This window comes from Gymnodraco acuticeps, unplaced genomic scaffold (assembly GCF_902827175.1).
Source record: "Gymnodraco acuticeps unplaced genomic scaffold, fGymAcu1.1, whole genome shotgun sequence".
Classification (NCBI taxonomy): Eukaryota; Metazoa; Chordata; class Actinopteri; order Perciformes; family Bathydraconidae; genus Gymnodraco; species Gymnodraco acuticeps.
Window position 1 is genome coordinate 1 of NW_022991501.1, and position 22,686 is coordinate 22,686.

The 22,686-nt window shown below is 41.1% G+C and overlaps 1 protein-coding gene across 1 annotated transcript in view; it reads right to left on the reverse strand.

Moving 5' to 3' along the window:
- Positions 1-637: 637 nt before the first annotated feature.
- The window catches only part of LOC117533170 (vacuolar protein sorting-associated protein 37B-like), a 45,524-nt gene continuing 23,475 nt past the window's right edge, over positions 638-22,686 (reverse strand). The window contains 4 exon segments of the mRNA XM_034196816.1: positions 638-2,132; positions 3,621-3,703; positions 18,818-18,957; positions 18,959-18,984. Of these exon segments, the coding sequence (XP_034052707.1) occupies positions 1,671-2,132; positions 3,621-3,703; positions 18,818-18,957; positions 18,959-18,984 (711 nt within the window). The 3' untranslated portion in view covers positions 638-1,670.

Consider the following 22,686-nt stretch of genomic DNA (forward strand, 5'->3'; position numbering starts at 1 on the left):
TCAGCAGGACGTGATACTTCAAGTGTAGGCACTCGCGGCTCTTCAACAGTGCACAGCGACGGGAGTGATTTTCACAAAAAACAACATTTTCTCCCAAAGCCTGGTGGACCTGGCAAGTTCCTCCTGAAGAAAACAATGTCTCGCTTTACAAAAAGAGTGTTCGAGCAACACACAGATATGTTGGGAACAATGGTTTGACTACATGTCTCACTTAAAATAAAAAAAGTTTGGAGTGATCTTTGGTGCTCGGTGACAGAACCAGACGAGATCCAAAGAGCTGTTGGCACTAATCTCCAATCCCAACATTAACGGAGCGTTCACAACGGACGGGGAGCGAATATTTTGCATTTAAAGTCAATGAAAAGACGGCGGCGCCAATGAAACTGATGATATGGCTACGCTGTATTCATAAGACTTCAATTTTTCAACTCCAGCGATACATTTGGTTGACTATTTTTTACAAAAAGTCAATCAGCGGTGAGAATCTCCATCGGTCGTTTCTGCCGTTGTTGACACATACAACCATACAGCAGCCGTTAGCCGTGAGCACACATTTCCTCCTACTTGTTCAGAAACGGGAGAAATAGAAATATCAGTGTTTTCAAAAGTGTACAAACCACAGACGGTCCACGGCAAATACAGTCTGTGCTTTATTATTGTCTGTATGATGTTATTTTGTGCGGGACAGAGAATCTGCTACGGTAGCTTAGCATAGCCTGATTGATATCCATTACATGCAACGATATCAGTATCATGTTATTCCAGCATCATTTTGTGTATTATATTTACACCATGGCATATATGTTAGTGTTGGTATCTATATGGAGATAAGCCCCACCTCCTCGACAGCGCATCTACTTTGGGTGACGCGAGTAAACGCCAACGATGCCGCGGTCAAACTTTAAAGGCAAACATTCGCTCCACGTCCGGTTGTGAACGCACCTTAAGACAGAGGACAGTATAAAGGAGTGCTGCAGGACGACAAGAACCCACGGAGAACATCAGTATGGCTATACAAAATCCTTCATTTAGCACGAGGCTGCACTCGCCTCCTCGATTACTACGACAGTTCATCGTCTCTTCTTCCACTCCCTTTGACTTCTGAGGTCAACGCTCGGCCCTCTTGGACCAGGAGACACCCCGAGAAAAAACACCTTCACACACGTTAATATCAGTCTAATATTAACTCCATTAGTACTATATTTTATAAAAAAAGAAGCTTCAATATGTTCCTATGTACCTTGTGAATTTAGAATAAAAAAGAGAAAGTAAAATCACAGCATAGATGCAGATTCTCCTGAAGCCTGCACAGTAATTAGGGTCTCTCTTTGTTTGCATATACCGCTGATTCATTATGCTGCGGGTGGAAATCAAATCTTTTATTTTTAAATGTGCTCCGGAAAAGCTTGTTTGAAAGGTGCTGAGAGAAAGATCCTCCTGCGCTTACTCTGGAGGGACGCAGGGCAGCGAGGCCGATCTGGAGTGTTAAGATAATGGGAGTGAGCGCAAAAGAAATCCACTTTTTCGGGGATAAGATCTGCTTCAGCCGACCCGACCAGCCGCTGCACGTCCGCCTTGTTTCCCGCGATTTCCCCCGAGAAGGCGTCGTAGAAAAATAGTTCTCAAGAGGAGTTTTTCCAGTAAAGTGATTAAAAAGTCAAGAGTGTTGTTTACTGCATGATGAAGCCGGGCGTCGGGGCCAGACGAGGGGCGGGCCTCTGAGGCACGGCGGGGGGGTACTGAGACATGAAGTGGGCGGGGTATCCAGAAGAGACGTTGGGGAAAGGTTGACCCGTTCTGGGAGGAATCGGCGGGTACGGAGAGTAGACAGCAGGGGGTTCGGCGGCGGGATATTGGTTGAGAATTGGCGCCGGTTGGGACGGAGGGTTTTTCCTCCTGGGTTGAGCAGCGGGAGACGATCCGCTGCTGCCGTTAATCAGCGAGGCGACAGACGAAGGAACGTCCTGAGATCGAGAGTTTGGGACCGTGGGGAGCCGATGGCCGTTCATCACCATCTCCTGAAGCTTCTCGATCTTCACCCTCCGCAGGTGGGCCAGCTTCCTGTTGCTCTGGTACGAGTCGATGAAGGAGTCCAGAGGCATGTCTCCGTCCAGGAAGCAGTCGGCCATGTTCTGCAGACAGAGAATAGTCCTGTGGTTTAGGGTCAATTTCAAACTAACAAGTGGGGAGTGGGAGAGGGTTATAAAACCCTCCAACAGGAAGTTATCAAACCCTCCAACAGGAAGTTATCAACCCCTCCAACAGGAAGTTATCAACCCCTCCAACAGGAAGTTATCAACCCCTCCAACAGGAATATATCAAACCCTCCAACAGGAAGTTATTAAACCTCCAACAGGAAGTTATTAAACCCTCCAACAGCAAGTTATTAAACCCTCCAACAGGAAGTTATTAAACCCTCCAACAGGAAGTTATTAAACCTTAAATAGGAAGTTATTAAAGCCTCAAATAGGAAGTTATTAAACCCTCCAACAGGAAGTTATTAAACCTTAAATAGGAAGTTATTAAAGCCTCAAATAGGAAGTTATTAAAGCCTCAAATAGGAAGTTATTAAACCTTAAATAGGAAGTTATTAAACCCTCCAATAGCAAGTTATTAAAGCCTCCAACAGGAAGTTATTAAACCTGAAATAGGAAGTTATTAAAGCCTCCAACAGGAAGTTATTAAACCCTCCAACAGGAAGTTATTAAACCCTCCAACAGGAAGTTATTAAACCTTAAATAGGAAGTTATTAAAGCCTCCAATAGGAAGTTATTAAAGCCTCCAATAGGAAGTTATTAAACCTTAAATAGGAAGTTATTTAACCCTCCAATAGGAAGTTATTAAACCTTAAATAGGAAGTTGTTAAACCCTCCAATAGGAAGTTATTAAACCTGAAATAGGAAGTTATTAAACCCTCCAACAGGAAGTTATTAAACCTTAAATAGGAAGTTATTTAACCCTCCAATAGGAAGTTATTAAACCTTAAATAGGAAGTTGTTAAACCCTCCAATAGTAAGTTATTAAAGCCTCCAATAGTAAGTTATTAAAGCCTCCAATAGTAAGTTATTAAATCCTCCAACAGGAAGTTATTAAACCTTAAATAGGAAGTTATTAAAGCCTCCAATAGTAAGTTATTAAAGCCTCCAACAGGAAGTTATTAAACCTTAAATAGGAAGTTAGTAAAGCCTCCAACAAGAAGTTATTAAAGCCTTCAACAGGAAGTTATCAAACCCTCCAACAGCAAGTCTGCATTATCATTTTATTTTGTTAACTTTGTACAGTATTGCTTTTTGCAGCTCTGACACCTGAATAGTTGTATGGGATATCATACACAAGTTCCTTATGTCATCTAATCTTTTGGTTAAATTAGTAGTTTGTAACATCTCTAATTTTGGGATAACCACTTTAATGATTTGCACAATAGGTCAGGACAGGACAGGTAGATATTGCAGGAATAAATATGTTGACCTCAAATGTAGTCTTTCTGCCCACATGCTCTGCAAAAGGAGGGTTGGACTGAACAATGCCTCCTCTGTAGGGAGGACATCAGGTATATAAATGACTGTCTGATGTTACTGAGGGAAACATGGAGTCATCATGGAGAAAGAAATAATGCTCACCTCTGTCTCCTCCTCTATTTTAGCTCCCTCCGCCTGAAGAAGGGCCAGCAGAATGTCCAGGGAGGTGTTTCCTGACGTGTGGTCTGTGAAATAAAAAGAAATAAAATGTTATTATACTTAAGGACCCCACCTAAACACACATTGGACTGATTTAAAACGGCTCCTTAAAAAAGGGGCCATATTCTATTCTATTCTATGACACAATCAGAAGGACAATTTCCCGAACTCGTTTCAATGAGGACATCTGAGGAGCACCTGCTGTGGTTCAACCCAACGTTAGCCACCTTTAGCTTAGCGGTGGTGACGTGAAGTCATGTGACCGTGCTGTAGTTCCTTTATAGTCCAACATTAGCCACCTTTAGCTTAGCGGTGGTGATGTGAAGTCATGTGACCATGCTGTAGTTCCTTTATAGCCCAACATTAGCCACCTTTAGCTTAGCGGTTGTGACGTGAAGTCATGTGACCGTGCTGTAGTTCCTTTATAGCCTAACATTAGCCACCTTTAGCTTAGCGGTGGTGACGTGAAGTCATGTGACCGTGCTGTAGTTCCTTTATAGCCCAACATTAGCCACCTTTAGCTTAGCGGTGGTGAAGTGAAGTCATGTGACCGTGCTGTAGTTCCTTTATAGCCCAACATTAGCCACCTTTAGCTTAGCGGTTGTGAGGTGAAGTCATGTGACCGTGCTGTAGTTCCTTTATAGCCCAACGTTAGCCACCTTTAGCTTAGCGGTGGTGAAGTGAAGTCATGTGACCGTGCTGTAGTTCCTTTATAGCCCAACATTAGCCAACTTTAGCTTAGCGGCGGTGACGTGAAGTCATGTGACCGTGCTGAAGCTCCTTTATAGCCCAACGTTAGCCACCTTTAGCTTAGCGGTGGTGACGTGAAGTCATGTGACTGTGCTGTAGTTCCTGTATAGCCCAACATTAGCCTCCTTTAGCTTAGCGGTGGTGACGTGAAGTCATGTGACTGTGCTGTAGTTCCTTTATAGCCCAACATTAGCCTCCTTTAGCTTAGCGATGGTGAAGTGAAGTCATGTGACCGTGCTGTAGTTCCTTTATAGCCCAACATTAGCCATTTTTTTAGTGGTTTTTAAATGTGGAGTTTATCCTGCTGAACTAAAACGTGTAAGAATCATAAACGTGTGTTTGACACAGAGATTCTTTCTGCAATGATCCAAAATCAAATGGAGAAATCCCATTGAACCAGGGAGATGCTGCCTTCAGGGTCCAAAGCAAAAATCAGTCATCCAGCACCTCTCTAAGGTGCTTGTTTACTAAAGGTAAAGAGGCTTTGAAATGTCCTTAAGTAAAAAGTACCCATAACTAGCAGCTGCTTTAAAGAGTACCTGACCTCCCTTTATATTAATAGAACAATAATGTCATTGTTAGCTAATGAATGTTTCCATGCTGAACAACGGCAACATGACAACGTTTCCATTGGTCCCTCTTCTTTAGAGAAGACCAGGAAATGATGGATACACGGATCGTGTTCAAATCAATAGGCACACAATGACTCTAAAGAATAATGATCACGCATCAAACACACATTCAGACTAAAGGAACCAGCTGTTTGGAGAATGAGAGAAGTAGAAAGTACAGGTATTTGTGTTCAACATGTGAGAAGTAGAAAGTACAGGTATTTGAGTTCAACATGTAAGAAGTAGAAAGTACAGGTATTTGAGTTCAACATGTAAGAAGTAGAAAGTACAGGTATTTGTGTTCAACATGTAAGAAGTAGAAAGTACAGGTATTTGTGTTCAACATGTAAGAAGTAGAAAGTACAGGTATTTGTGTCAACATGTGAGAAGTAGAAAGTACAGGTATTTGAGTTCAACATGTAAGAAGTAGAAAGTACAGGTATTTGTGTTCAACATGTAAGAAGTAGAAAGTACAGGTATTTGAGTTCAACATGTAAGAAGTAGAAAGTACAGGTATTTGAGTTCAACATGTTAGAAGTAGAAAGTACAGGTATTTGTGTCCAACATGTAAGAAGTAGAAAGTTCAGGTATTTGTGTTTAACATGAGAGAAGTAGAAAGTACAGGTATTTGAGTTCAACATGTAAGAAGTAGAAAGTACAGGTATTTGTGTTCAACATGTAAGAAGTAGAAAGTACAGGTATTTGAGTTCAACATGTAAGAAGTAGAAAGTACAGGTATTTGTGTTCAACATGTAAGAAGTAGAAAGTACAGGTATTTGTGTTCAACATGTAAGAAGTAGAAAGTACAGGTATTTGTGTTCAACATGTAAGAAGTAGAAAGTACAGGTATTTGTGTTCAACATGTGAGAAGTAGAAAGTACAGGTATTTGTGTTCAACATGTAAGAAGTAGAAGGTACAGGTATTTGTGTTCAACATGTAAGAAGTAGAAAGTACAGGTATTTGTGTTCAACATGTAAGAAGTAGAAAGTACAGGTATTTGTGTTCAACATGTAAGAAGTAGAAAGTACAGGTATTTGTGTTCAACATGTAAGAAGTAGAAAGTACAGGTATTTGTGTTCAAAATGTAAGAAGTAGAAAGTACAGGTATTTGTGTTTAACATGAGAGAAGTAGAAAGTACAGGTATTTGGGTTCAACATGTAAGAAGTAGAAAGTACAGGTATTTGTGTTCAACATGTAAGAAGTAGAAAGTACAGGTATTTGTGTTCAACACGTAAGAAGTAGAAAGTACAGGTATTTGGGTTCAACATGTAAGAAGTAGAAAGTACAGGTATTTGGGTTCAACATGTAAGAAGTAGAAAGTACAGGTATTTGAGTTCAACATGTAAGAAGTAGAAAGTACAGGTATTTGTGTTCAACATGTAAGAAGTAGAAAGTACAGGTATTTGTGTTCAACATGTAAGAAGTAGAAAGTACAGGTATTTGGGTTCAACATGGAAGAAGTCAAAGTAAAAAGTCGTCAGAAAAATAAGTAGTGGAGTAAAGTACTGATACCAGAAATATGTACAGTAACAAAGTATTTGTACTCCACTACTTCCCACCTCTGCTTATGCATGGTGGCTCTCCAGCAAACACACCACTAGTTACTGATTTGAAGTACAGAAATGTGTCCGTCATTCCTCCTGCCTCCACACAATAAACAGGACATTTAATTACAGACAGGCTACGGTCTAACCTGATATGTTATTCTACAGCATGCAGGCTGACTATGAATCATGCATGAACTCAGATAAAGACTTAATCACATGACGATCACAACAGAGCCGGCCAGCTAACCAATCAGAGCTGACTGGGCTCTGGTTTCAGACAGAGGGTGAAAAGAGGTGCTGCAGCACATTAAAGCATGGAGACATGTAGAGACACTACATACTGATATACACCTGAACATCAACAGGAGAGGACTCTTTAAAGTAGAGACACTACATACAGATATACACCTGAACATCAGCAGGAGAGGACTCTTTAAAGTAGAGACACTACATACTGATATACACCTGAACATCAGCAGGAGAGGACTCTTTAAAGTAGAGACACTACATACTGATATACACCTGAACATCAGCAGGAGAGGACTCTTTAAAGTAGAGACACTACATACTGATATACACCTGAACATCAGCAGGAGAGGACTCTTTAAAGTAGAGACACTACATACTGATATACACCTGAACATCAGCAGGAGAGGACTCTTTAAAGTAGAGACACTACATACAGATATACACCTGAACATCAGCAGGGAGAGGACTCTTTAAAGTAGAGACACTACATACTGATATACACCTGAACATCAGCAGGAGAGGACTCTTTAAAGTAGAGACACTACATACTGATATACACCTGAACATCAGCAGGAGAGGACTCTTTAAAGTAGAGACACTACATACTGATATACACCTGAACATCAGCAGGAGAGGACTCTTTAAAGTAGAGACACTACATACTGATATACACCTGAACATCAGCAGGAGAGGACTCTTTAAAGTAGAGACACTACATACTGATATACACCTGAACATCAGCAGGAGAGGACTCTTTAAAGTAGAGACACTACATACTGATATACACCTGAACATCAGCAGGAGAGGACTCTTTAAAGTAGAGACACTACATACTGATATACACCTGAACATCAGCAGGAGAGGACTCTTTAAAGTAGAGACACTACATACAGATATACACCTGAACATCAGCAGGAGAGGACTCTTTAAAGTAGAGACACTACATACTGATATACACCTGAACATCAGCAGGAGAGGACTCTTTAAAGTAGAGACACTACATACTGATATACACCTGAACATCAGCAGGAGAGGACTCTTTAAAGTAGAGACACTACATACTGATATACACCTGAACATCAGCAGGAGAGGACTCTTTAAAGTAGAGACACTACATACTGATATGCACCTGAACATCAGCAGGAGAGGACTCTTTAAAGTAGAGACACTACATACTGATATACACCTGAACATCAGCAGGAGAGGACTCTTTAAAGTAGTGACACTACATACTGATATACACCTGAACATCAGCAGGAGAGGACTCTTTAAAGTAGTGACACTACATACTGATATACACCTGAACATCAGCAGGAGAGGACTCTTTAAAGTAGTGACACTACATACTGATATACACCTGAACATCAGCAGGAGAGGACTCTTTAAAGTAGTGACACTACATACTGATATACACCTGAACATCAGCAGGAGAGGACTCTTTAAAGTAGAGACACTACATACTGATATACACCTGAACATCAGCAGGAGAGGACTCTTTAAAGTAGAGACACTACATACTGATATACACCTGAACATCAGCAGGAGAGGACTCTTTAAAGTAGAGACACTACATACTGATATACACCTGAACATCAGCAGGAGAGGACTCTTTAAAGTAGAGACACTACATACTGATATACACCTGAACATCAGCAGGAGAGGACTCTTTAAAGTAGAGACACTACATACTGATATACACCTGAACATCAGCAGGAGAGGACTCTTTAAAGTAGAGACACTACATACTGATATACACCTGAACATCAGCAGGAGAGGACTCTTTAAAGTAGAGACACTACATACTGATATACACCTGAACATCAGCAGGAGAGCACTCTTTAAAGTAGAGACACTACATACTGATATACACCTGAACATCAGCAGGAGAGAACTCTTTAAAGTAGAGACACTACATACTGATATACACCTGAACATCAGCAGGAGAGGACTCTTTAAAGTAGAGACACTACATACTGATATACACCTGAACATCAGCAGGAGAGGACTCTTTAAAGTAGAGACACTACATACTGATATACACCTGAACGTTAGCAGGAGAGGACTCTTTAAAGTAGAGACACTACATACTGATATACACCTGAGCATCAGCAGGAGAGGACTCTTTAAAGTAGAGATACTACATACTGATATACACCTGAACATCAGCAGGAGAGGACTCTTTAAAGTAGAGACACTACATACTGATATGCACCTGAACATCAGCAGGAGAGGACTCTTTAAAGTAGAGACACTACATACTGATATACACCTGAACATCAGCAGGAGAGGACTCTTTAAAGTAGTGACACTACATACTGATATACACCTGAACATCAGCAGGAGAGGACTCTTTAAAGTAGTGACACTACATACTGATAGACACCAGAACATCAGCAGGAGAGGACTCTTTAAAGTAGAGACACTACATACTGATATACACCTGAACATCAGCAGGAGAGGACTCTTTAAAGTAGAGACACTACATACTGATATACACCTGAACATCAGCAGGAGAGGACTCTTTAAAGTAGAGACACTACATACTGATATACACCTGAACATCAGCAGGAGAGGACTCTTTAAAGTAGAGACACTACATACTGATATACACCTGAACATCAGCAGGGAGAGGACTCTTTTAAAGTAGTGACACTACATACTGATATACACCTGAACATCAGCAGGAGAGGACTCTTTAAAGTAGAGACACTACATACTGATATACACCTGAACATCAGCAGGAGAGGACTCTTTAAAGTAGAGACACTACATACTAATATACACCTGAACATCAGCAGGAGAGCATCTTTAAAGTAGACACTACATACTGATATTACACCTGAACATCAGCAGGAGAGAACATCTTTTAAATGTTAGAGACAGTACATACTGATATACACCTGAACATCAGCAGGAGAGGACTCTTTAAAGTAGAGACACCTACATACTGATATACACCTGAAACATCAGCAGGAGAGGACTCTTTAAAGTAGTGACACTACATACTGATATACACCTGAACATCAGCAGGAGAGGACTCTTTAAAGTAGAGACACTACATATCTGATATACACCTGAACATCAGCAGGAGAGGACTCTTTAAAGTAGAGACACTACATACTGATATACACCTGACATCAGCAGGAGAGGACTCTTTAAAGTAGAGACACTACCTACTGATATACACCTGAACATCAGCAGGAGAGGACTCTTTAACGTAGAGACACTACATACTGATATACACCTGAACATCAGCAGGAGAGGACTCTTTAAAGTAGAGACGCTACATACTGATATACACCTGAACATCAGCAGGAGAGGACTCTTTAAAGTAGAGACACTACATACTGATATACACCTGAACATCAGCAGGAGAGCACTCTTTAAAGTAGAGACACTACATACTGATATACACCTGAACATCAGCAGGAGAGAACTCTTTAAAGTAGAGACACTACATACTGATATACACCTGAACATCAGCAGGAGAGAACTCTTTAAAGTAGAGACACTGCATACTGATATACACCTGAACATCAGCAGGAGAGGACTCTTTAAAGTAGAGACACTACATACTGATATACACCTGAACATATGCAGGAGAGGACTCTTTAACGTAGAGACACTACATACTGATATACACCTGAACATCAGCAGGAGAGGACTCTTTAAAGTAGAGACACTACATACTGATATACACCTGAAGATCAGCAGGAGAGGACTCTTTAAAGTAGAGACGCTACATACTGATATACACCTGAACATCAGCAGGTGAGGACTCTTTAAAGTAGAGACACTACATACTAATATACACCTGAACATCAGCAGGAGAGCACTCTTTAAAGTAGAGACACTACATACTGATATACACCTGAACATCAGCAGGAGAGGACTCTTTAAAGTAGAGACACTACATACTGATATACACCTGAACATCAGCAGGAGAGCACTCTTTAAAGTAGAGACACTACATACTGATATACACCTGAACATCAGCAGGAGAGAACTCTTTAAAGTAGAGACACGGCATACTGATATACACCTGAACATCAGCAGGAGAGAACTCTTTAAAGTAGAGACACGGCATACTGATATACACCTGAACATCAGCAGGAGAGGACTCTTTAAAGTAGAGACACTACATACTGATATACACCTGAACATCAGCAGGAGAGGACTCTTTAAAGTAGAGACACTACATACTGATATACACCTGAACATCAGCAGGAGAGGACTCTTTAAAGTAGAGACACTACATACTGATATACACCTGAACATCAGCAGGAGAGGACTCTTTAAAGTAGAGACACTACATACTGATATACACCTGAACATCAGCAGGAGAGAGCTCTTTAAAGTAGAGACACTACATACTGATATACACCTAAACATCAGCAGGAGAGGACTCTTTAAAGTAGAGACACTACATACTAATATACACCTGAACATCAGCAGGAGAGAGCTCTTTAAAGTAGAGACACTACATACTGATATACACCTGGACATCAGCAGAATTGAAAGTAAATAATGACCAGCATTAGTTATTTTTACCAGACAGTGCAGCCCTAAAGGCAATAATGCCACTGATGCATCAGTATGTGGTGTTGTTTGTTGTCAGCAATGATGGCTTTTATCAAATGTAGGTTACCCGGTGTCCGCCTTCAATGCACTCTCCTTCCTTGTTTTGGAGCAGCTGGGGAAGGATGGCGGCGCCCAGAGAAATATATCTGTTTGACCCAGATCCAGTACAGTAGTTGCTGTGTTTGCACTCAGTTACACCCCTGCACTGTTCTCCAGGAACTCCTCTGTTTTACTACTCACTGTCCAATGAGGGGTGCAGGGATGACGTATTTCAAACAAAGGTTTATGATACTTACTCGTTTAGTTCAGAAGAATAATCTCCACATATTAACACCACTTAATGATTTCTGAAGTAAAAAGCTAATGTTGGGCTATAAAGGAACTACAGCACGGTCACATGACTTCACGTCACCACCGCTAAGCTAAAGGAGGCTAATGTTGGGCTATAAAGGAACTACAGCACGGTCACATGACTTCACGTCACCACCGCTAAGCTAAAGGTGGCTAATGTTCGGCTATAAAGGAACTACAGCACGGTCACATGACTTCACGTCACCACTGCTAAGCTAAAGGAGGCTAATGTTCGGCTATAAAGGAACTAGAGCACGGTCACATGACTTCACGTCACCACCACTAAGCTAAAGGAGGCTCATGTTGGGCTATAAAGGAACTACAGCACGGTCACATGACTTCACGTCACCACTGCTAAGCTAAAGGTGGCTAATGTTCAGCTATAAAGGAACTACAGCACGGTCACATGACTTCACGTCACCACCACTAAGCTAAAGGAGGCTAATGTTCGGCTATAAAGGAACTAGAGCACGGTCACTTGACTTCACGTCACCACCGCTAAGCTAAAGGTGGCTAATGTTCGGCTATAAAGGAACTACAGCACGGTCACATGACTTTACGTCACCACCGCTAAGCTAAAGGAGGCTAATGTTGGGCTATAAAGGAACTACAGCAAGGTCACTTGACTTCACGTCACCACCGCTAAGCTAAAGGAGGCTAATGTTGGGCGTGATGACGTTTAGTCGTCTCATTTAGACACTTGTTAGCAACCTCTGTTTTCAAATTCACAAGTGGGGGACGTATGTTATGTCGTAGAACAAAACGTTGACACCTCTTCTTGGCTTCTTTAAACCACAGACCTTATTTCAGACAAAAAACACGATCAGAAAACCATTGACCTCCAGACCAGGGGACACAAAGTAGTAAAATGCTGACATTTGTGCTAGCCTCAAGCGTTAATGCAATCACCAGAAAAAATGCTGACTCATTTCCGGGTTATGCACTCATTACTGCACCTCTCTTTTGGGCTCCAACAGCTTAAATATCGCCATCCACTGCCCCTGAGAACGGCCCACAGTGGGCTTTTGTGCTGCAAAGTCAAGCTGGTGTGAAACAGCCAGAGAAAGGGTGGGAAACAGGCCAGGCCAATCCCACCCCCCCTCCCCCTCCCCCTCCTACTCAGATTTACAGCAGAGGACGATGTGGACTCGTTCTCTAAATGACTGTCTCATGGTCTGCACTGTGTCCGCTCAGAATCACACGCAGACACGCCTCACAGTCCCCCTTGTTATGGGCAGAATGGGAGTTCACCCGAAGAGAGAAACAGTTAAGAAAGGAGCCTCTGAGAAGCTGCTGTATGTGGGCAGAGGTGGGAATTAACTAAGTACATTTACTTTAAGTACACTTTTGAGGTACTTGTAGTTTACTTGAGTGTTTCAATGTGTTTCAATGTGTACTTCTACTCCACTACATGTATTTAATCCCTTAGTTACTTCACAGATGTGGATGAATGATGTGAAATCTAACCAAGTGTTAAATCAGACTTTAGTTCCACCTTACATTACATTGCATTTAGCTGACGCTTTTATCCAAAGCGACTTACAATAAGTACATTCGACCAGGAAGACACAACCTTGAAGAAAACAGAATCATATAAGTACATCAGGTTTCTAGAGTAAATCCACCAGCTCCCCTGCAGTATACAAAGCCATTCAAACTAGCTGCACCTTTACCAGCTTTGAGAACACTTTCATGATCAATCATTATAAAACATATCATATATATTATTCTGAAATGGACCAATCTGCACAACGAATACTTTTACTGTCTTTCACTATATTTTGATGAGAATACTTTCTATTTTCACTTGAGGAACATTTTGAATGCAGGACTTTTACTGTAACAGAGTATTCCTACACTCTGGTACTTCTACTTTTACTCAAGAACAAGGTCTGAGTACTTCTACTTTTACTCAAGTACACGATCTGAATACTTCTATTTTTACTTAAGTACAAGACCTGAGTACTTCTACTTTTACTCAAGTACATGATCTGAATACTTTTACTCTTACTCAAGTACAAGATCTGAGTACTTCTACTTTTACTCAAGTACAAGATCTGAGTACTTCTACTTTTACTCAAGTACATGATCTGAATACTTTTACTCTTACTCAAGTACAAGATCAGAGTACTTCTACTTTTACTCAAGTATAAGATCTGAGTACTTCTACTTTTACTCAAGTATAAGATCAGAGTACTTCTACTTTTACTCAAGTACAAGATCAGAGTACTTCTACTTTTTCTCAAGTACAATCTCTAAGTACTTCTACTTTTACTCAAGTACAAGATCTGAGTACTTCTACTTTTACTCAAGTACAAGATCTGAGTACTTCTACATTTACTCAAGTATAAGATCAGAGTACTTCTACTTTTACTCAAGTATAAGATCAGAGTACTTCTACTTTTACTCAAGTATAAGATCTGAGTACTTCTACTTTTACTCAAGTATAAGATCAGAGTACTTCTACATTTACTCAAGTATAAGTTCAGAGTACTTCTACTTTTACTCAAGTATAAGATCAGAGTACTTCTACTTTTACTCAAGTATAAGATCAGAGTACTTCTACTTTTACTCAAGTACATGATCTGAGTACTTCTACTTTTACTCAAATACAAGATCTGAGTACTTCTACTTTTACTCAAGTACAAGATCAGAGTACTTCTACTTTTACTCAAGTATAAGATCAGAGTACTTCTACTTTTACTCAAGTACAAGATCTGAGTACTTCTACTTTTACTCAAGTACACAATCTGAGTACTTCTACTTTTACTCAAGTATAAGATCAGAGTACTTCTACTTTTACTCAAGTATAAGATCAGAGTACTTCTACTTTTACTCAAGTATAAGATCAGAGTACTTCTCCCACCTCTGTATGTCGGCGTTGTTGAAAATGAGTTGAAATGAAAAACACTGAAGTTGTTGCAGGTTTTCAGGCTGAAGGCGGGTTTAATGTTTGCAGGAGAAGGTGGTTCTGTCAGGCCTTTTGTAAACACTTCCCTTTTAGCCCTTAAAGAGGCCCTATTATACTTAATTGGGTTTTCTCTTTCCTGTAGTGTGTTCTGTATGTTTTAGTGCATGTAAACGGTCTGCAGAGGCTAACATCGCTGTGTTCAGGTGGAGTTTATCGCCCACACACACGATTCTGAAATGGGCCACGCTACATAACGAGTACTTTTATTTTTTTGTAATTAAGGTATATTTTGATGCCATCACTTTGGTATTTTCACTCGAGTACGTCTTGAGATGCAGGACTTTCCATAGAGTATTTTTACACTGAAGCAATGCCTCTTTTACTGAGATAAAATATCTTCTTCCACGGCTGTTAGTCCATACTTTAAATGCAGCAGCACCTTTGCAGTAAGACATGGTTTTAATCACCAGCTGCAGCTTTGTAACACGCTTTTAGTCAAGTCAGACTCCTTCAGATCAGCCTGTGCATCAACGAGGTGAAACACTAATCATTAACTTCACGGCGGCATAAAGAGCAGCGTCGACTCCTTCCTTGTTCAATGTGACCTACGGGAAACTTATGCAACTTGTTATGTCACTTCTGCCATGGGTGGGTCTGATAATAAGCAAAGAATCGGCTTTTGAGAGTTTCCACAAACAACAATTAGTCAGACCGAGACTCCTCCTAAATTGGGGAATTTACTGGCAATAAGATTTTTGGCAGAAGACGTCATGTTGGTTTCCCAAATTGTACTGGTGGAGATTACATTGAATCGAAAACAGACAGAGGTTTCTTTCTTACATTTAGCAGTTAAAATGTAATTTAATTATATATTTCACTCAAAAAGCACAAAACTGCCATTTAGGAATGTATAGGCTCCATGGTTCATTAAAGAGATCATATGCTGTCTGTACTTTAAAGAGTCCTCCTCCTGCTTGATGTTCAGGTGTATATCAGTATGTAGTGTCTCTACTTTAAAGAGTCCTCTCCTGCTGATGTCAGGTGTATATCAGTATGTAGTGTCTCTACTTTAAAGAGTCCTCTCCTGCTGATGTTCAGGTGTATATCAGTATGTAGTGTCTCTACTTAAAGAGTCCTCTCTGCTGATGTTCAGGTGTATATCAGTATGTAGTGTCTCTACTTTAAAGAGTCCTCTCCTGCTGATGTTCAGGTGTATATCAGTATGTAGTGTCTCTACTTTAAAGAGTCCTCTCCTGCTGATGTTTCAGGTGTGTATCAGTATGTAGTATCTCTACTTTAAAGAGTCCTCTCCTGCTGATGTTCAGGTGTATATCAGTATGTAGTGTCTCTACCTTTAAAGAGTCCTCTCCTGCTGATGTTCAGGTGTATATCAGTATGTAGTGTCTCTACTTTAAAAGAGTCCTCTCCCTGCTGATATTCAGGTGTATATCAGTATGTAGTGTCTCTACTTTTAAAGAGTCCTCTCCTGCTGATGTTTCAGGTGTATATCAGTATGTGGTGTCTCTACTTTAAAGAGTTCTCTCCTGCTGATGTTCAGGTGTATATTCAGTATGTAGTGTCTCTACTTTAAAGAGTCCTCTCCTGCTGATGTTCAGGTGTATATTCAGTATGTAGTGTCTCTACTTTAAAGAGTCCTCTCCTGATGATGTTCAGGTGTATATCAGTATGTAGTGTCTCTACTTTAAAGAGTCCTCCTCTGCTGATGTTCAGGTGTATATCAGTATGTAGTGTCTCTACTTTAAAGAGTCCTCTCCTGATGATGTTCCAGGTGTATATCAGTATGTAGTGTCTCTACTTAAAGAGTCCTCTCCTGCTAATGTTCAGGTGTGTATCAGTATGTAGTGTCTCTACTTTAAGAGAGTCCTCTCCTGATGATGTTGCAGGTGTATATTAGTATGTAGTGTCTCTACTTTAAAGAGTCCTCTCCTGCTGATGTTCAGGTGTATATCAGTATGCAGTGTCTCTACTTTAAAGAGTCCTCTCCTGCTGATGTTCAGGTGTATATCAGTATGTAGTGTCTCTACTTTAAAGAGTCATCTCCTGCTGATGTTCAGGTGTATATCAGTATGTAGTGTCTCTACTTTAAAGAGTCCTCTCCTGCTGATGTTCAGGTGTATATCAGTATGTAGTGTCTCTACTTTAAAGAGTCCTCTCCTGCTAATGTTCAGGTGTGTATCAGTATGTAGTGTCTCTACTTTAAAGAGTCCTCTCCTGATGATGTTCAGGTGTATATTAGTATGTAGTGTCTCTACTTTAAAGAGTCCTCTCCTGCTGATGTTCAGGTGTATATCAGTATGCAGTGTCTCTACTTTAAAGAGTCCTCTCCTGCTGATGTTCAGGTGTATATCAGTATGTAGTGTCTCTACTTTAAAGAGTCATCTCCTGCTGATGTTCAGGTGTATATCAGTATGTAGTGTCTCTACTTTAAAGAGTCCTCTCCTGCTGATGTCCAGGTGTATATCAGTATGTAGTATCTCTACTTTAAAGAGTCCTCTCCTGCTGATGTTCAGGTGTATATCAGTATGTGGTGTCTCTACTTTAAAGAGTTCTCTCCTGCTGATGTTCAGGTGTATATCAGTATGTAGTGTCTCTACTTTAAAGAGTCCTCTCCTGCTGATGTTCAGGTGTATATCAGTATGTAGTGTCTCTACTTTAAAGAGTCCTCTCCTGATGATGTTCAGGTGTATATCAGTATGTAGTGTCTCTACTTTAAAGAGGTCCTCTCCTGCTGATGTTCAGGTGTGATATCAGTATGTAGTGTCTCTACTTTAAAGAGTCCTCTCCTGATGATGTTCAGGGTTATATCAGTATGTAGTGTCTCTACTTTAAAGAGTCCTCTCCTGCTAATGTTCAGGTGTGTATCAGTATGTAGTGTCTCTACTTAAGAGTCCTCTCTTGATGATGTTCAGGTGTATATTAGTAGTGTGTCTCTACTTTAAAGAGTCCTCTCCTGCTGATGTTCAGGTGTATATCAGGTATGGCAGTGTCTCTACTCTTAAAGAGTCCTCTCCTGGCTGATGTTCAGGTGTATATCAGTTGTAGTGTCTCTACTTTAAGAGTTCTCTCTCTGCTGATGTTCAGGTGTATACAGTATGTGGTGTCTCTACTTAAAGAGTTATCTCCTGCTGATGTTCAGGTGTATATCAGTCTGTAGGTGTCTCTACTTTAAAGAGTCCTCTCCTGCTGATGTTCAGGTGTATATCAGTATGTAGTGTCTCTACTTTAAAGAGTCCTCTCCTGATGATGTTCAGGTGTATATCAGTATGTAGTGTCTCTACTTTAAAGAGTCCTCTCCTGCTGATGTTCAGGTGTATATCAGTCTGTAGTGTCTCTACTTTAAAGAGTCCCTCCCTCTCCCTCACACAGGGAAGCACTGTGAAGGTGTTACTGTACGAGAGAGATCCTGCAGCAACATGACAAAGGGCTGATGGGAAACATGAGAAGTGGACAAACTGGTTCTCTCAGTCTGTTCTTCTTCATGCGGGAAAACGAACATTACATTACATAACATGTCCTCTGATGACGACTGACAGCACGAGGAGTTCACTGTCAAACTGAAAGCTCAGAACTGCAGCAGCGTCTACATATTATTATAATATGTATTATATTTCAGACTGGAGGTTCAAATGCACATCATATCCCAGGTTCCTTACTGATCCAGAACCTTCTGTGCACACAACTGCTTATTTCTTGTATTTCAGAAGTCACAAATAATCTAAATAAGTATGTATACTATTCTGATACTGTTAATGGTTTGATTGCAACAAATATAATAAGTTTGTTACATGCCGCTTTACAGAAGCACGTTGCCCATAAACTACATGTCCCACAATGCATCTCATTTTGTGACACTGAAGAGACTTGCAATTATTATTTGCCCTAGACTTCTGTTCAGACTTGTTAATATGAAGTTGTTACCCTATCCGATAAATCCAATGCATAGGCAATGATGTAATATAATTACATATGTGTTCATTTAATTCATTTCATTTTAAAGGACTTAACTGTAAACTATTTCGATCTCTCTGTCTGTACACCCAAAACTCAAAGATTGATAAAGTTGACTTTGACTTAAATAAAAACCATCTTTCTGGGAGTTTCGTGCACTGTGTCGTACCGAGGGTGGATTTGCGCAGCTGGAAGGACTCGAAGTTCTCCAGGCGGGCGTATCGCTGGGTCAGCGTCTCCTTCCTCTGCTCCAGGCGGGGCTGCAGGTCCAGGTTCTGCTCAGCGAGGGTCCGGTTGCTCACCAGCGTCGTCCTTGCTCTGCTGCACCCCCTGCATCTGGAAAAATACAACAACAAAAAAGAACATGTCAGAATTATATTGATCAGAATTCCTTTATCCCCCAACGGGGACATTTGCGGTATGCAACAGCGAGAGTATAGTGCAGTATGCAAAAGAAGTGAATATCGGCTATGAATCAGAACACCAAACGGGCCAGTTTCCACACAACCCCCACAAGTCCTTTCCCATATTTAGAAAGAGAGATCATAAAAAATGTGTCACAGATTCTGTTTCACAATCTGCAGCTTTCTACAGAAGAAAACTGCAGTTCAATGCTTCTACTATCCATTGGGTTTTGGATTATTGCAGAAACAAACATTTATGATATTTACACTTTTAGTTCAGCAGGATAATCCACATGTTAACACCACTTTATGCTTTCTGAAGTAAAAAGCTAACGTTAGGCTAAGGAACTACAGCACGGTCACATGACTTCACGTCACCACCGCCTAAGCTAAATGAGGCTAATGTTGAGCTATATAAAGGAACTACAGCACGGTCACATGACTTCACCCTCACCCACGCTAAGCTAAAGGTGGCTAATGTTGGGCTATAAAGGAACTACAGCACGATCACATGACTTCACGTCACCACCGCTAAGCTAAAGGAGGCTAAGTTGGGCTATAAAGGAACTACAGCACGGTCACATGACTTCACGTCACCACCGCTAAGCTAAAGGTGGCTAAGTTGGGCTATAAAGGAACTACAGCACGTCACATGACTTCACGTCACCACCGCTAAGCTAAAGGTGGCTAACGTTGGGCTATAAAGGAACTACAGCACGGTCACATGACTTCACGTCACCACCGCTAAGCTAAAGGTGGCTAACGTTGGGCTATAAAGGAACTACAGCACGGTCACATGACTTCACGTCACCACCGCTAAGCTAAAGGTGGCTAATGTTGGGCTATAAAGGAACTACAGCACGTCACATGACTTCACGTCACCACCGCTAAGCTAAAGGTGGCTAACGTTGGGCTATAAAGGAACTACAGCACGGTCACATGACTTCACCTCACCACCGCTAAGCTAAAGGTGGCTAATGTTGGGCTATAAAGGAACTACAGCACGATCACATGACTTCACGTCACCGACCGCTAAGCTAAAGGTGGCTAACGTTGGGCCTATAAAGGAACTACAGCACGGTCACATGACTTCACCTCACCACGCTAAGCTAAAGGTGGCTAATGTTGGGCTATAAAGGAACTACAGCACGATCACATGACTTCACGTCACCACCGCTAAGCTAAGGTGGCTAAGGTGGGCTATAAAGGAACTACAGCACGGTTACATGACTTCACGTCAACCAACCTGCTAAGCTAAAGGAGGCTAATGTTGGGCTTATAAAGGAACTACTGCACGGTCACATGACTTCACGTCACCACCGCTAAGCTAAAGGGGCTAATGTTGGGCTATAAAGGAAACTACAGCACAGACGGTGACGTGACTTCACGTCACCACCGCTAAGCTAAAGGTGGCTAATGTTGGGCTATAAGGAACTACAGCACGGTCACGTGACTTCACGTCACACCGCTAAGCTAAGGAGGCTAATGTGGGCTATAAAGGAACTACAGCACGGTCACATGACTTCACGTCCCACCGCTAAGCTAAAGGTGGCTAATGTTGGGCTATAAAGGAACTACAGCACGGTCACATGACTTCACGTCACCACGCTAAGCTAAAGGTGGCTAACGTTGGGCTATAAAGGAACTACAGCACGGTCACATGACTTCACCTCACCACCGCTAAGCTAAAGGTGGCTAATGTTGGGCTATAAAGGAACTACAGCACGTCACATGACTTCACGTCACCACGCTAAGCTAAAGGTGGCTAACGTTGGGCTATAAAGGAACTACAGCACGGTCACATGACTTCACGTCACCACGCTAAGCTAAAGGAGGCTAATGTTGGCTATAAAGGAACTACAGCACGTCACATGACTTCACGTCACCACCGCTAAGCTAAAGGTGGCTAATGTTGGGCTATAAAGGAACTACAGCACGGTGACGTGACTTCACGTCACCACTGCTAAGCTAAAGGTGGCTAATGTTGGGCTATAAAGGAACTACAGCACGGTCACATGACTTCACGTCACCACCGCTAAGCTAAAGGAGGCTAATGTTGGGCTATAAAAGGAACTACAGCACGGTCACATGACTTCACGTCACCACCGCTAAGCTAAAGGTGGCTAATGTTGGGCTATAAAGGAACTACAGCACGGTCACATGACTTCACGTCACCACCGCTAAGCTAAGGTAGGCTAACGTTGGGCTATAAAGGAACTACAGCACGGTCACATGACTTCACGTCACCACCGCTAAGCTAAAGGAGGCTAATGTTGGGCTATAAAGAACTACAGCACGGTCACATGACTTCACGTCACCACCGCTAAGCTAAGGAGGCTAATGTTGGGCTATTAAGAACTTTATGACAAGAAGAAGCAGCAAACCTGCAACTTGAGGACCACTTTTTCTTGAACAAAAAGATATCCTGCTATTTCTTAAATTACTCATTTCACACATCCAACCAACATGTTATATTCTCAGCCAGGGAAACTCTAAAAATACACTCCCACTTGTTATGGAATAGTCTCTAAATATGACAGAGCCAGGCCTTGTTGGCGGTTAGACTGAGGGAAAACAACCTTTCAGGCAGGAAAATCAGCTAAAGATGTCTATTACTGCTCCTTGCACCATCACATTCCTGAGGACAGCAGCCTCCCTTCTTTCATCCAGGCTGAAGACCAGACCTTTAAATAGCATCCATAACTGCAGGCCTGTTCTGTCAAACCGACCACATAATTGTTTGCGGCGGGGAACTGCTCGACTAATCCATTAAAAGGCTGAAATAATCTCGAGGAAATGTAGGTTAAGAGCTGGATGGACCACAGAGCTGGATGCTGGAGAGCTAATAACGAACAGTAAGATGGTACATTCACTCAAGCACTGTAGTTTAAGTACAATTTGGAGGCACTTGAACTGAGTATTTCCATTTTATACAACTCTAAATTTGCGCTAAAAACATTGACGTCTATGTACGTAAACCTGACGTTCGAATAGAAGAAGTATTCAGATGTTTTACTTTGGTAAAAGTACTAATACCCATTCACTCAAGTACTGTACTTTTTGGAGCCACTTTGAGTGAGTATTTCCATATGCTACATAGCTTACTCAAAAATGTTGACGTCTCTCAACGTAAACCTGACGTCTGGTGGAAGGAGTATTCTGACCCTTTACTGTGATAAAAGTACAAGTACCCAGTTTTGAAATGTAATAAAGTACTCTCACTCAAGACCTATTTTTAATAACAATTTTGAGGTACTTGTACTTGAGTATTTCCATATAATGCTACATAACTTACTTAAAAAATGTTGATGTAACTAAAACTGGCTGTTTGTTGGAAGAAAAATTCTAATCATTTGGTAAAAGTACTAATACCCAGTTGTGAAATGTAATGAAGGATATTCACCGAAGCACATTTTTGAGGTACCTTCACTGAGTATTTCCATATTATGCTACTCAGACTTGTAATTGTTGATGTCTACGTACGTAAACCTGACCTCTGGTGAAAGTAAAAATACCCAGTTGTGAAATGTAATAAAGTACATTCACTCAAGTACTGTACTTCATTACAATTTTGAGGCACTTTAACTGAGTATTTTCATATTATGCTACTTATACTTGTATGAAAAAGGGTTGA